Source organism: Alligator mississippiensis, chromosome 12 (genome assembly GCF_030867095.1).
Source record: "Alligator mississippiensis isolate rAllMis1 chromosome 12, rAllMis1, whole genome shotgun sequence".
NCBI classification, from domain to species: Eukaryota; Metazoa; Chordata; order Crocodylia; family Alligatoridae; genus Alligator; species Alligator mississippiensis.
Genome location: NC_081835.1, coordinates 50,444,364 through 50,460,169, shown reverse-complemented (window position 1 = coordinate 50,460,169; position 15,806 = coordinate 50,444,364). Strand labels below are relative to the sequence as shown.

The following is a 15,806-nucleotide window of genomic DNA, read 5'->3' as shown; positions in this document are numbered from 1 at the left end:
AGATAAGCTTCTAGTTACTGACCATCCAGGAAGAGCACACACCAACTGCTGAAGCTTCCTTAGCCTGACGAAGGTTTTTGAACCTGAAAGCTTGCTTAATAACTATTCTCCAACCATTTGGGTTAGTCTAATAAAAGATATCAAATTCACCCAAGGAACCTTGTCTAGTTACTGACCATGCATTTTCCTTGCCCCTATAAACAAAACCTAGATTTGGTGGGAACTCTACTAAATGAAAAAAGCCTAATAGCAAGGAGTAGGAGGTTAGGAACACAAGACCATTCTGCTGTCATAGACCAGGATACGAAGCCATGCATGATGCATGCAAGCAGCTTCCTGTTGGGTTAAGAGGGCTAGTCACAATATCCAAGTTTAGAAGCAATGCTCTTGGGTAACAAACCAACTGCTGCTCTCTTGTTAAGCTCAAAGGATTCATTCTTTCTTGGACACACCATTGACGACATCACTTTTTTGCTAAACAGCATGTTTTCCATCCATATGCCTGTGCTGTACTATATAATCTAGTGTTACAATAGGCTGCACACTGCATTTTTTGATTTTACCTTTTAAACTTGATATTTCTCAAAGCTTGCTTTTAAACTGTGAAGGAGCTAATCGTCTAGAGTCCTGAGGGACTGCCAATCTCTCTGGCAGTTAAAAGTTAAAAATGCTTTGCTCTTTTAGGGCACATGTTGGAGCAGACTTGATTGAGTTTGCTGGAGTGTGCTAATTAACACATAGCAGCCTCTGCATCATGTCTATTCAGCATCCCTGCGCCTCAAACTGCTGATGGGAGCACTTTAACAAAACCTTGTCAACAAGCTTTAGTTAATGCTCCCCCACCGCCATTCTGAAGCATGGGATACTGAATACACATGACACTGAAGGCAATTTAATTAGAGCATTTCTCAGAGCCGTTCTAATTAAAGCACTACCCCTCCCCCCAGCCCCCAAATAGATGGCCTTAATGCCTGGAAGAAAATCCAGGCTTTAAGAAAGACAGCCACAGGACCCTGCAGCTTCTCTGCCTGATAAGCAGAAACTGTGCTGGTAGAATGTGGGAATGAAGCTCTACCTCTTTAGTCTTCTTTTTCTTCTTCTTTTTCTCCTTGGAAGATTGCTTCTCTTTATCTGTTCAAACAAAAAAAAAAGGAAACATTGTTTGTTTTCTCCAGTAAAATGACATAGTGAATGCATTTTCCACTCGTCAGCCTCCTAGTGATAAGGAGAGACTGTACTGGTGCTGAATGCTGGGAAGATCTCCAGTTTCAACACCAAAGAGAACAGCCCGAAGAACTAACTCCTTACCCAGAAATTCTGGTATGACTTAGCCACGTGTATTCGATTCTGGTTGTACAGCTATCCAAACACATGCATTGCTAAGTCTGCAGGCACATTTCAACTATAAACCACAGGGCCTATGGACTCGGGTCACCTAAACAATCACACATCCTATTGCTACAGTCCTCCAGTGAGACTCAGTCATCAGATGAGTCATGCTACTTGGCCTACAGGTCAACCTGGGGCTGTGGAAAACCAACCAGGCAGCTGATTTCAGAGTGGAGCAACATCTCCACCCTCCCCAGAACATTCTGCCTCTAGTTCCTCAGGGTTCAACTTCAGAGTCTGGTGGCAGAAGCATCCTAGCAGATTGCTTTACTGCTTCTGCCTGAGCACGGGAGCTGAAATCTCCAAGATAGACAGAACCCAAAACTGAGAAAACCAGATAGCAGAAGCAACCCTCTGAATTGCATGAAGAAAAGAACTGGAAGGTAGTACAGATGCAGATGGGACACGACTTCTACAACTAGCACTGCCAAGCAGGCAGGCAGCCCTTTCTGCATAGCTGAAGCTTCTGAAAGGTCTTCCAGGGCAGCCTACATAAGATATATTTGGAATATCTTCATGAAGCAGGCTCAAGGGGCCAGAGCGTGGCATCAACATCTGCACTAAAGAGGAAAAATCACAGCTTTCTGGCCAACACTTAGGGGTAATTGTTCTATGCCTAGAAATAGTTTAACTCCAAGAGAACACAGAAGCTGCAGCAGACAACTAAGATTGGGCTTATTCTTCAGTAATATGGGCAGGCACCAAACCTGCTGCCTCCAGGATATTTTCCCCCACTCTTGCCAATCTCTTACACATGCTCTACGCAAAGCTTCAGGTAACTCACTCATCCACACCCCTGAGAGGGGCATGGAGGAAAAAAGAAAACTACAAGATCTGGTTCTGTCTGAAGAAACAGAGTTAGGCTGACCTGCCTATCAATAGTACTATAGTCCAAACTATTTATCTCCCCCTACAGATCACAGATATACTGAACTAGAGTGATGACGGAGTGGGACCACATGGCAAGTGCCCTTGTTCACCTGCCTAGTGTTCACGCCCCACTCTCTGGTGATGGGACTCTGAAGAGAAATCACAAAACAGCAGCTCTGCCCACCCACCTCCCAGGTAACCAGTAAAGCCTGTTGACAGACCTTCCAGGTTATGGGACTTGACCTCACTTCTCCATTAATAAGAGATCGCCAACCTACAAAACCAGCATAGTCTCTGTATCATACCCAGACTAAAACACAATGGTGAAAAGGATCAGGGAACTCCAAGCAGCTTCAAAGGCTGTTTCAATATACTTCCTTCAAAACAGGAAAGTTGCATACTTGCAAGTTGTTCATCTAAATCAGGGGTGTTGGATGTATTGCCTGTGGAGCTACTTGAAGGAGCTTAGTGGACTACTGATGGACCCCCAGAAATTGGGGAAAGGGAGACGGGTGGAAAAGAGTAGCCTGCCACAGGATCTGAGGCCCTCTGCTGATGACCATGGCAACCAGTGGCAGGAGGGCAAACAAGGGCTGACACAGCCCAGTTGCTCTCCAGCTCCTTTGTTCATTGCCATTGCCACTGCTGCAGCCCTACACTCCTCTCCCACCCCAGCTGTAAGCCCAGTGCTGGAGCTACAGCCCCTGCTGTGGCAAAGGGCACACAGCAGCAGTAGCTTTGGCACAGGGCAGGGGCTGGCACTGCCACGTGCTCCAGATTGGAGCTGAAGCTGCCATTGCTGCTTGCTCATATCCTGGGCTGGATCTGGCCCACAAGGAGGCCTGTGGTTTGGGCACAAGACGAGTTTGACAAACCTGATCTGAGATGAGCAAAATATTTATAGCCACCATGAGAATGTAAATTAAACGTCATGATGAGGTGACAAATTACAGGTTTGACTTAAAGGAGTTTAACACCTCACTGCTGCTTAACAGGAGCAGGCATCTTTGACAACTGGAATTAATGCCCAAGTGTGATCTGATTAGTACATACAACAACCTGGAGTTAGTGTTTAAGAGTCAGTGCTAGTAGATAAGAACATCCTAAGAGGATAATGGTGTATATTGCTGAAACAATTTATTGAAAAAAATGTTGTGCAGAAGACTTTGATCCTGAGCCAATGTTCTATTGCAGTGACTATTTATATTGTATCAAGAGTCTCAGATTTAATAACTGCCTAAACATTTGTAGGATACTTTAACAATTGCTGACTGTGCCATGAATTTGATGGCTGATCTTTTATTGGCTCCAAGAACCTTCTTTAACAGAAGAATCCAAATTTGTCCATCCACATGCAGATTTTCCTGACTACTCTGCATTTCAGAAGTTGGTTTCTGAAGGCCATATATTTTAGCTATATTTTTTTTAATAATCAGCTGAAAGGGTCAGCCACCTCACAATCTGACTGCTGGCAATGTTACTCTCTGACCAAATGCTAGAATATATGTTTTTTAACTTTCTCCCAGAAGGTAGGGACAGGAAAAGCCCCCGCAGGATTAATAGCCACACTAAATTAAAACCGAATTATTGATCTGGGCCCCGCAGCACAATTTCTAGCCAGTTATTTCAAGTCGTGCTGCTCAGAAACTGAAGGCAACAGGCTGAAGGAGCTAGGATGGTCCTTGACATCTCAGTCATGCTTTTAGAACATCTAATCTATGTCAAATCCCTTCTGTGCTTCTTACAGAATTTCCTCCCCTGAAGTCTTTAGCTTTCCATCTTTCCAGGTGACTGCAGGGGCAGATCTGTAGGAAGCAGCTTTTCAGTAGTGCCAATCAAACTGGAAACTTCGCTGCATAACATGGAGAGCTCCCCTCAGGAAACAGAAAGAATGCTTAGATCATGGCAGTCCAACAGCTCCACCTACATGCCTCCCAAAAAAGCAGTATTCAACCATAGGTGGAGCCCTCAAAGGCTCTGTGGCACAAGGAGCCTACAAACAGTTTGTCTGAACCTCTCCAAACCTGTCAGTGCTCGGGTGCTACAGTGATGAACACAATTCTTGGAAGTGCAAAACTAGGCAGGAGATGTCATAGGAACAAGTTTGTGAAATGCAGGCTCCTGCTGTAACCCGGGGCAGGAATAATACAGCTGCTGATTCCCCACCCCCTGCACTCCTCCCTCTCTTCTCTCTCCATTGGGGTAAAAGACAAAACATTAACATTGCTATTTTAAGCAAAACTCACACAAGGTTTTAGGTGATACTGGGGATGTTTTATGTTGTGCAAACCATTTTTCTTAACCCCAAACTATTTTAGGTGGCAAAAACCCCAACAGTTTGACAAACATTAGTAAGAGGAACAAACCCAGCATATGGCCTTAACAGCTTACTTTCGTCACTGCTCTCCTTTGTACCAGTTTCTTCTAAGCCCAAGCCGAATAGGTCCGAGTCATTCTTCAGTTTAAATGAGTGGATTGCAGGCTTCACAGGCTGTGGGGGTCTTGCCAATGAGGCATCTTCATCAGAGATATCTGAGAGATCTTCTCGGACTGGGAACTCATCCTAGAAGCAAGGAATAGCAGGCACATCAAGCACCAGTCTTTCAAAGTGAGGGGAGGGTAGAAGAACTGAGCTGTTATTACTGAGAAGCTGTTGTCACATGTTTGATCCTAAATGCAGGTTCACTTAATTCATATTAAATGAAAGTGTCTAGACACCACTGGATTGAAGCAGTGATATAAAATGCTTTACTGGAAGGGGGGAACGGACTGTAGATTAGGACTTCACATACAGTGGGCTGAACACTTATTTCCTTAACTGGCAGCATCACAAAATCCATGCTATGTGCCGATCTGGAGTCAAGTGGGCTTGAAGCAACGTGAAGGCAATGCACAGCCCTGGAGAAGCATTTTGTGTTGCTGGAATAAGCCCCTCTGCCATGCTCCCTCTCAGCTTGACAAGGCCCTTGCCATGCTTGCCAGCTGATCCTCAAGCAACTAAGTTCTTTCCTATATAATATTCTCAGGAGTAGCCTAAGCTCCACGTCTATTCAGCTGACCTGTGTTTCCAGCCTCTTGGGCAGCCCTGTGCCTCTTAATGAAAGGCACGCTGCTTTGCACTGCTCAACTGAGCCAATACATATTTCACTGGAAAAGCATTTTTATGCAGAAGGGCACCTCCCTGACACTGCTGCAATGCAGTGCTTCCCAGTAAATCCTGCTGTCTGTAAGCATGTACAAGGAGGCGTAACCCTGTTCAGAAAGCCTTTGTTTTCACATTAAAATGCTGGGCACAGCAGGCACTGACAATATTGAAAGAATGGAAAGTTACTTGATAAAAACCAATACCTGGGGGAAAAGGGAGACACACACTGGGGTAGCAATTACTCCTGTGGGATCATAAGAGTGAAATGAGCATGTCAGAACCCACTCTCCAAGGGCTCTCAGTAGTAACCACCTTAGACACTGGAAACATGTACTACTGAGCTTCAGGCATGGAGACTTTCTTGCAAATCATGGTTATCCATTTCTATACAGATGGTCCTACTCAAAGGGGGTTATCTAAGGCTGAGATGCCCACAGCTGGCTCAGGTAAAGGCCAGAACAGCAATATAGTGGGAGTTCAGACCACACTTTTACACTGCTTCACCTAGGCAGTCTTCTGCTGGGGGCAGTTCTGTCTCCTAAGTTAAGTAAGTGCTGCCCATGTTATGGAATGCCCTGAACAGGTTACAACTACCCTGATTTAAGCTGGATGTTGAGATCCTTCTATAATAGCACTTCATGGCTTCACCCCACAAAGGAAAAAGTAGGTATCAAACATTTATATCATGCCTTTTCAATCCTTGACTTGCCAATAGGAAACTGGGTGGAAACAGACATTGCTTTTCATCGCCTTTCATCACCTTCGTGCTTCCATAAAAATTTTTATGGCAGCCCAAAGACCATGCAAACAGATGACCATGACCCTTTTCACACCACAAATGTTCAAAATCTGTCATTGCAACTAAGATGGCATTAATCTGTGCTGCTATTCAGCAGCAGACATATATTTGCTTTGTGGTGGGAGAGTGTGGGCACAGCTTGGAGCTGCCTGCACTCTCCAGCTAGCTCCAGTGGGCAAGTCTCCAGGGGCTCAAGGGACCCGATCCTACACAACCTGGGAATTCCCACACAAGATTGAGCCCATCAGGCCCCTGGAGCACCTGCCCAGATTTCCTCACTTACAGAGAGGAGCCCTGGGAAACTTCAGGGCACATCTCAAGGCAGGAATACACCTACTTTCCCTGTTTATGGAGATGTGCTCCAGAGAACCCAGGGGAGTCTATAAGTGGAGAAAGCTGAGCAGGCACTTCCAGACCTTGAGGGGTCTGATCCTGCACTGGAATTCCAGGGGGGTGCAGGACTAGGCCCCTCAAACCCAAAGAGAACGTGTTGCCCATTGTCCCACAGCATCAACAGGTGGGACAAAGGGCAATGTGAGTTTCAGTCTGGCACAGCTGATTTACTTCATTTGGCAATGTTTATTTCTAACCTATTACACGTGCTCACTTCTCTACCCAATACTCAGGATGGAAAATCCCCAGTGTTTAAGACATACATTGCACATGGCTGCTTGAACTGAACTCAGGACTATCCAGGTCATTTTTAGTAACTCCATGACCTTAAAACCACAACTACAGTGCAAGCAGCCATGCAGATTCAACAGTACAAAGGGCATTAATGACTTTCACGTGCATACTGCTCTTCAGACTGTCTGGCACTCATCTTGTTACTGGAATATGAAGAGATCAGACATGACCTCTCATCACTGGGATGCCCCAACATTGCTAGCTGAACCTAGAAGTAATCAGCGAGCAGATCGCTGCTGGCTATTTACCGTTTTCTTCTTCTGACTGTCAGACTCCTCACTCTCAAAGTCTGGGTCATCCATAACGAATGAAAGCATTTGGGTGGCTATTGGTCCTTCGTGATCACTGTCAGATTCCTCAGGCTTTTCTTCTTTGACCCCTTTTTGTTTGGGGGTGGACCCCTTATTTTGGGAAGTGGTCTTTTGGCTCTGAACTGATGCGATAGGTGCAGGAACAGCTGTAACAGGGGCAGGCAGAGCAGTGGTGAGCTTACTGCCACCATTTTTGTCAGACCCAGAACGTGGAGTTAAAGTGCCTGGAGGCTTTGAGTCCGGTGCTTTGGTGGAAGCTGCTTCATGCTGTGGTTTCAAGGAATTTCTGGAAGACCTTTAAAAAAATAAAAATGACAAGTTGTCAACAGCCTTTTTGCACTGATGGAAGAGATAACTTGGCACTCTTCCCTGAAGTTGCTTTGCTAGCAACACCCCAGAGCCCAGTGAATCCAAAGAAGAGGAGAAAAATGGATCTTCCTGATATCCCTCAGCTATCTAAGTGTTTGGGGAAAGCTAGGAAATCCCCATCTCTTTTCTATGTTGTCCAGGTCTCCTTTGCTTTGTCTTCAACATAGCACTAGTGAAGCAAAGTGACTTCCTGGAAATGAATTAGTTAGCCGATTCATGCCCCTTGAACTGTAACCTACATCTAAACAGTAATGCAACTCTACAGGTTTTACACAAAGCACTTGACACTGGAACTCTTCCTGGCAATAAGTCAAATGCTGCCAGATAGCCTGCTGGTCCCTAAGGATGCTGATACTTGAGATCAACACAGTTATTTATGTGCTGAGCCTTGCTGCATTATTTATATGACCACAGGTCACATTCCATGCAACTTGCATGGTATTCTGAGGGCATCCTTCCCCAGGGAAGGGTTCTGCAAATGCCTTTCGCTCCCTATACTGCAAGGCTCAAGACCCCTGTCTCCAGGGTATTTGAGAGCAACCATTCCCTGGTGCAGCTTCACTGCTGCAATCCTGGGTTTGGTGTGTGGGCATATGTTGGCAGGGCATGCTTAAGAGTGTCCTTCTCCCCAAATACAAGGGCCATTCTAGATAAGCCCCAGGGGACCTGCTTGAAGTTAAGTAGCAAGCAGTGGCTGAGGAAGAACAGGAGGACCAAGAGCTCAATTCCTAACTCCATACTTTAGTCACTAGATGCACTCTACCATTTTTTCTCGCGTTCCATGTCAATATCTTCATCAGCCATGATGATGACCTTAGAGTTTGCCGCCGCCTCCTCCTCCTCCTCCTCCTCCTCACTTGACAGGGTGATATTTTTGCTTGGTACAAGCTCTTTGGCCTGGAGTGGCATGCTGGGCATCTTGTCATCTAGATCCAGATCATCTTGGAAACCAGCCACCATAGGGTTCCCTCCAGGTGTCTCCCCATCACTGCAATATAGACAAGGATTAGATAGTTTCTGCAGAATGCATTCAAAGAAGTATGCTACCAAATCCAAGAATGCAGTCTTGGTGTTGCTGCTATAGGCCAACATAGTGTGTGTTCCAGGATCCCCTCTTTAACTTAATTAAGCGTTATGTTTTGTTTTTTTGGTCCTGGTGAGCAGTTGGCAGTCTCTTACTTGACTGCATGCACTCAAGCCCAGTGGACCTATATCATCTAGCCTGCAGTGCTGCTTGCTGCATGCAGCATGAGCTGGCCCCAGTCCATGCACTATATGTGGCACATGAAGCCTGCCTGGCATGGTCTGTACATGGTGCAGGGCCAGCCTAGGGCATGTGCTGCATGTGGCATGCATGGCCAGTCCAGGCCCAAACTGCATCCCTACACCTCTGCTCTAATCTGTGACCCAGCTTCAGCTGCACATGAATAAAATGTGGGGCTTGACACAAACCAAATACCAGGGGAGGCAGTAGCTGTTACAACAAAGCCTTAGTTGGAGAAATCAGTACCACTGTCAGAAAAGGTCAGGCTTCCCTGCTACAAAGCATGCTTCTGCTGCAATGAGGACTTTATGGAAACATTTCCAGGATGCCATGCAGGAATTAGTCAATTAAATAACAGGAACTGCATCCCCAGATCTTCATGTCCTGTGATTAAAATGTACCCAGCATTGCTGCAGCTGCAGGAACTTACCTTCAGCTATCAGCTTCTTCAGGTTATTTATTTTCTAAAAAGTCCCCTGAAGCAGGCAACAATCCAGAAATCATATCCATCCTTAGAGGCACCACAATCAAATTAACCTAAGAACACACTATTTATAACATAAGAACCTGTAGCACACCTTAGATTTAGCATGGGTATGCTTCCAGACATTTTGGTAGGGAGTTTCACTGTCACAAATGGAGAATTCTCATCTTGATTTCCCTAGGGCTTGTAATTTTAATGCTCTTGTCAGAAATATAGCTTTTTCTGGCAATTCAAGCTTGGGAGCTTTTGCACCACCTTTCCTCACCCTGGTTCCTTTAGCCACTACATACTTTCTATTCAGAGGAACTCATTTCCTTCTTGATAAATGAATTTATTATGCTGGCATCCAACCCACACATAGCAGTCACCTTCCTTTAACTGACCCACTACAGATTACACAAACCCATCTGATTTGCATGTAAATAAAAAAAAATATTCAAAGCATGTTACAGATAAGACTTCAGAAGCTCAAAAGTAAGACCCTATGACTGCACTGTGGTCCCTCACCCTCAGTACAGAAAAGCATCTAGCATCATGGATTTTCTGGTCAATGCAAAGCATGACACTGGCCAGCTCTGCCAAAAATGGTTGCTGAGGGAACAAAAATTCAAAAGACCGAAGGCTGCTTTGCTAATTCCATTTTCCTCTCACCCAGACTCCACATGATTTTTGTTCGCGAGTTAATTTTATCTCAGGACTGTGCCTCTGCCAATAGGTAACACAAATGTTTTTCATGGGTGATGCACTCAGCTTTTTTCAACCTTGGCACTATAGTTAGAACATGCGGCTATATTATTATGCCAAATTTATGTTTTATGCCATGCTCCTTCCCTGGGAGTCCTTTCACAGGCCTCCTAAACCTGAAGAATCCCTTCTGCATTCAAGGCCCCACACTGCAGTGACAAGTTCATACCAGGGCGGGCTGGCCTGGACTCTCTTTATTGCTCCTCTCTCTTTTTTTTTTTTTTTAACAACGTTTCTGAGCACTGAGAATGTCCTCTTCTTTGGTTTTGCAGGCTGCCACTGCAAACCTAAGAATCCAAATCAGCTTCCGTTCTCTCCTTCACTAGTCTGATCTTCAAGCAACAGGACAGACTATATCACTGCTATGCTTACAGAACAGGTTCACATGCCAATACATCACAAGGGTTGCAGAGTTTATTGTTAAGATGTTTGGGGGGCTGATTAAGAACTTGAATGGCTTTCTTCTTGAAACACAGTGAAGAAAATGAAGGCATGGCTTAAAAAAATTGAAGTTGCTCTATAAAGGTAACTTTAGCTTAAAATGCTACTGGTACCACATTTCCAGATGCTATCACATTCCCAGGTGCAGGGACTGTTTTGAATGTTGCATCACTCGGGCAACCACAGATACCAGCTACCGTCAGTGCAACTGTCCTCACAAATCAGCACATGCACTAGACTTGCAGTTCTTTAAAACATCCCAAGCCTGAATAGAAAGCACGTGTATGCACACACACAAGAAATGGGTCATCTTTATATGCCATGAATAATGAAGCTGCCTCCCTCTCTAGCTTCCACATAAGTCAGCTAGCTGCAGCTTAACAGAAAAGCAATAAGCTGAATATACATAAGGAAAGACAAATAAATAAATAAAAAATCAAGGCTGCAATACAAATGAGGTCTGACAATGCAAAATGAGTATCAGCTTGTGGCCCTGATTCCATCTGGAAGGGACTCAGAGCACGAGGGAAAAATAAATCAGCACACTGCACCATCCTCCACAGTACTTGACAAGCTGCCAAGCCTGCATTAGCACAGAACCATGCTCCCTGGGGTGGGCATCCTCCATCAGGTAATGACTGCTCTTTTAGAGGTGTGTGGTCTGAGAGGCAAACCAAGGAGCAGGTGGGGGGAGGCTCCTCATGCTAAGCTGTGGTGGCGTAGACAAGCAGTGTCATCACCAACAATAAAGCCCTGTTTCAAACCCAGAGCATCTGGTTTCCCACATTTTAAGATCAAAAGTAATCAATGAGCTCCATCTCCCGCACTGACGTTCCTTGTTCTACTGGGAGACTGACAATGTTCCTTTTTCGATTGGGAGCCAGCACATTCCTCCTGCCACATTAATGTAGGAGCCAAAAAAACAGAGGGGAAAGAGCTGAAGCAAGCAAGCAAGCAAGCAAGTGGGCGTGGGGGAGGGAGGGGGGAGGAGGGAGAGGACCCCACACGTATTGTGAGAGAGGAGCGTGTGTGAGAACATGCTGGCAAAGGAAGTCCCCCGCCCTCAATCACCATCCCCAGGGAAAGCATGTCCTCAGTTCCCCTCACTTGCTTTTTTAACACAGCTGGATGGCTCTCCTGAAATAGCACATGCCACAAAGACATTAGGGAATGATTTCAAAGTTAGGCAGATTTAAGGACAGGGAAAGCTAATTGGTTGTGAGCAAGATCAAGGTATAGTGAGGTGATGAAAACAAACCCACAATACAAATTAGAGGTTTATACTGAATTGAATTCAAATAAAGATCTGTAACACATGGATGGACTTGAACTAGATGCTTCAGGCAATGAGGAAACAGCAGCACCTACTCAGAGCCTGCTTAGTTTCTCTAATAGTCTTCAAATAAACTACAGCATAGTGCATCAGACGGGGCAGGTCAGGAAGCAGTACTGAATTTCTAATAAGCCAGTCAGGGAAGATATTCCATGATTTCTCTCTACTGCACACTCAAAGCTTGAAAGAGACCACCATCAATCCAGATGCACAGAGTCATGACTGCAGATATGTGACACCATAAATCTTGAAAGAATTATGCTAGGCTGTAATGTGTTCACCATCTACAGACTTGACTAAGACTTGTGTAGCTCAGCAGCTTTCAAACTGATCTGTGATCCACCCATGGTTCTTGGGTCTAAAGAGCTGGCTGGGAAGCAGCTCCAAAGACTAGTGCTTTGGAGGAAAAACACGTATCATAGTATCCTAGTGCTTAGGATCGGAAGGGACCTAAAACAGATCATCAAATCCAACACCCTGCCCCAGGCAGGAACGGATGCTGGGGTCATATCAGCCCAGCCAAATATCTGTCCAGCCTCCTCTTGAAGACCCCCAAGGTAGGAGAGAGCACCACATCCCTTGGGAGCCCATTCCACAGCCTGGCAGCCCTAACTGTAAAGTAATGTCTCCTGATGTCCAGACTGAACCGTCTAACAATTTGTGGCTATTATTCCTAGTAACCCCAGGTGGTGTCCATGGAACAGAACCTCCCACAGTTCCCACTGGGACCCCCTGGTGAGTTTGTCAACAGCTGCCAGATCCCCTCTCAGCCTTTTCTTGTGGAGGCTGAATAGGTTCAGGCCCTTTAGCCTCACTTCATAGGGCCTGTCCTGCTGCCCCTTGACCATGCGAGTGGCCCTCCTCTGGACCCTCTCAATGCTAGCCACATCCCTCTTGAAGTGCAGTGCCCAGAACTGGATGCAGTACTCCAATTGTGACCTGACCAATGCCGCATAGAGGGGAAAGATCACCTCCCTAGACCTGCCTGCGTTGCATCTGAAGATGCATGACAAGGTGCAGTTAGCCTTACTAACCGCTTCCTCGCACTGGTGGCTCATGTTCATCCTGGAGTCAATGATGACTCTAAGATCCCTTTCTGCCACAATGTTGACAAGAAGGGTGTTTCCCAGCCTATAGGTGTGTTGCTGGTTCCTTTTCCCTAGATGCAGTACCTTGCACTTGTCTGTGTATGTGTTTTCTTTAAAAGAAAAAAAAAAAAAAAAAAAAAAGGATGATCAGCCCTGAAACCATCCGAGCAGACAATGGCCTAACTTGATGCAGCATTTTTTTCATGTTTTTAAATAAACAAACAAATTAAAAAAAATTAACACAAACCACCTTAAAAACGTCAGGCCTCTATAGTCATTCCAACAGCAGAAAAAGGCCCTCTGCAGATCACTCCTTAGTAAACTCTATACCTGCTTGCATCTTTATGAATGTTTTTCTTACATTTTAATGTCAGATCCGATGGTAAAAAAGTAGTCTAATATCATAGTTGGTAGGGTCGGAAGGGACCTGAGCAGATCATCAAGTCTGACCCCCTGCCATGGACAGGAAAGAATGCTGGGGTCAAACGACCCTGGCAAGGTGTTGATCTAGCCTCCTTTTGAAGACTCCCAGGGTAGGAGCAAGCACCACTTCCCTTTGAAGTTGGTTCCAGATCCTAGCCGCCCTGACTGTGAAGTAGTGCCTCCTGATATCTAGCCTGAATCTACTCTCCGTCAACCTACAGCCGTTATTCCTTGTTACTCCCAGTAGTGATCGGGGGAACAGGGACTCTCCCACTGCCTGCTGGTCTCCCTTGACCAGTTTATAGAGATGGCCACCAGATCCCCTCTCAGCCTTCTCTTGTGGAGGCTGAACAGGTTCAGGTCTTGTAGCCTCTCCTTGTAGGGCCTGCTCTGCTGTCCCCTGATCAGGCGAGTGGCCCTCCTGTGGACCCTCTCAATGTTGTCCACATCCCTTCTGAAGTGCAGTCCCCAGAACTGGACAAAGTACTCCAACTGTGGCCTGACCAACGTCATATAGAGGGGGAGGATCACCTCCTTGAACCTGCTCGTGATGCATCTGTGGATGCACAACAAGGTGCAGTTAGCCTTCGTGACTGCGTCCCCACATTGGCGGCCCATGTTCATCTTGGAGTCTATAATGACTCCAAGATCCTTTTCTGCCTCTGTGCTTTTCTGCCTATATCCTACAAAACAAGCTACAAACTCTCACCCAGCTGCAAACAGCTGTGGTTGACCTAGAAAATATCTTTTAAGAGAACATCTAATCATGACTTAAAAGACTTCAAGTGACAGAGAATCTCACATCCTGTATCAACCTCTTCCAGTGCTCCCTCATCAAGTGGGCACTGGGAGAGATGCTAGGAAAAGAGAAGTGCAGGTGTGGGGAAGCAAAGTGATGCTATAATTCACTCTCTTTTATGGATGCAAGCACATCGCTGGAGTTCAGGGTACTAGTTTTGCTTTTGAGACTCAGTTGATGGGGGGACCTGCCTCTCTCCTCATGAGATGGTGCTCTAGTTACAGTTCACTCAGGAGTCTGAACTGGCAGCCTCTCCCATTTCATAGGGACAGATGTTGCTAGCAGGACATTCTTCCTGAGGGAGCCTCAGCTTCAGTACTCATTTCCCTCACCCTCTACAGTGCAGTTTGTAAGTCATTATTACTATACACACAGGAAGCTCAGCAAGCCCCCTGTGAGTTCTCATTCTGTGCAGTGCATTGTGTGACCCAGAGCCTAAGGAAATCAGAGATGCTCCCTTAGTCATGGCTGGCTGCACTTTCAGGTGCTACTTTCAACCCACTCTGTCTCCCACTTCTGACACTCCTTACCTTTCGCTGTCATTACGGTCTTTAGCCTGAGCCTTTCTCTTGTCTTTCTGAGGGGTTGGGTCCTCCAGGAAGCTGTGGTCTAGGCTGTCATCAGGAACAAAGTCCTCCACACTCTGCACTTTCACAGGGACTTCAGAAGGGGGAGCAGCAGTGGCAGCAGCATCTGTAGATGGAACAAATGATCAGGTTTCCTGACACTGAAGTGTACTGGATGTACACAACACACATGACCACAACAGGTGTGGCAGAGCACTTGTCTTTCCAGCTGCACTTCAAACTAGGTGCTCCTTTAACACACAGAGAGGCACTGCCATGTCCAGACACAGCTGATGACCACACAAGTACTGCCTCCATGGACTTGAGCTGTATACCAGGGGAACTATAAGGGTCTGAGCAAGATGCTCCAAGCACAGCTTTGCAGGAAGGAAGCCATGAGCTACATTTTGGCCACTCCTGGTTTACAACACATTGAACCCGCCTGACTGATCAGTTTGGGCTGTAATACTAACCAATGCTAGAACAGGTATAGTCAGCTGATTACAGGTTGCAAGTTGGCGTTGGAGCCAACTGGCTTTTTATATCTATGAACTGTACAAACAAATAACCAAAGACATCCCATTACTATTCCCTTGTCTTCTGTAGCCCTGTTTATTCATCCCCAGGTCTTACCCTGCTTTTTAGATTGTCAACATAAAATAGAAGGCCTTGCTCCAAGTTCTGTTTATACAACTATTTATACATTAGTTCTCTTATGAATCCAGGAGGGAGACTTAATGTCAGGAACACAGAAAAGTGGGATGTTGGGAGCGACATTCTTCAGTTTCCAGTATTTTGCATTGTGGGGGTGGAGTGGAATGGAGTTTACAAGCTTTGTGATGTTGTTTGGGGAGTTTGCTATTGTTTCTTAGTTGTGAGTTGTTTCATTTATTGCTAGACGCCCTGAACCTGTCTGGATAGGGTGGGACATAAATCTAAATATTACCACTAACATATTCTTTAGCTATAACATCTGCAACAGTGTTGTCCAGCACCAATGGCCCTTTTCTAGTAAGGGCAAACTTTCTCTGTACTTCTAATGGATCAGAATTTAGTGTGATATTTTGGGTAATGGGGAGGGGGGAGCAAAGATG

The 15,806-nt window shown here is 45.7% G+C and overlaps 1 protein-coding gene across 2 annotated transcripts in view; it reads right to left on the bottom strand.

Annotated features, from left to right (window-relative positions):
• Window positions 1-15,806, bottom strand: part of RABL6 (RAB, member RAS oncogene family like 6) — a 74,425-nt gene that overhangs the window by 2,373 nt on the left and 56,246 nt on the right. For both annotated transcript variants that reach the window (XM_006267554.4, XM_019475720.2), the window contains 5 exons: window positions 14,677-14,839; window positions 8,334-8,558; window positions 7,139-7,496; window positions 4,651-4,822; window positions 1,076-1,131 (listed from right to left, as the gene is read on the bottom strand). In XM_006267554.4, the coding sequence (XP_006267616.1) occupies window positions 1,076-1,131; window positions 4,651-4,822; window positions 7,139-7,496; window positions 8,334-8,558; window positions 14,677-14,839 (974 nt within the window). The remainder of the gene's footprint in view (window positions 1-1,075; window positions 1,132-4,650; window positions 4,823-7,138; window positions 7,497-8,333; window positions 8,559-14,676; window positions 14,840-15,806) is intronic.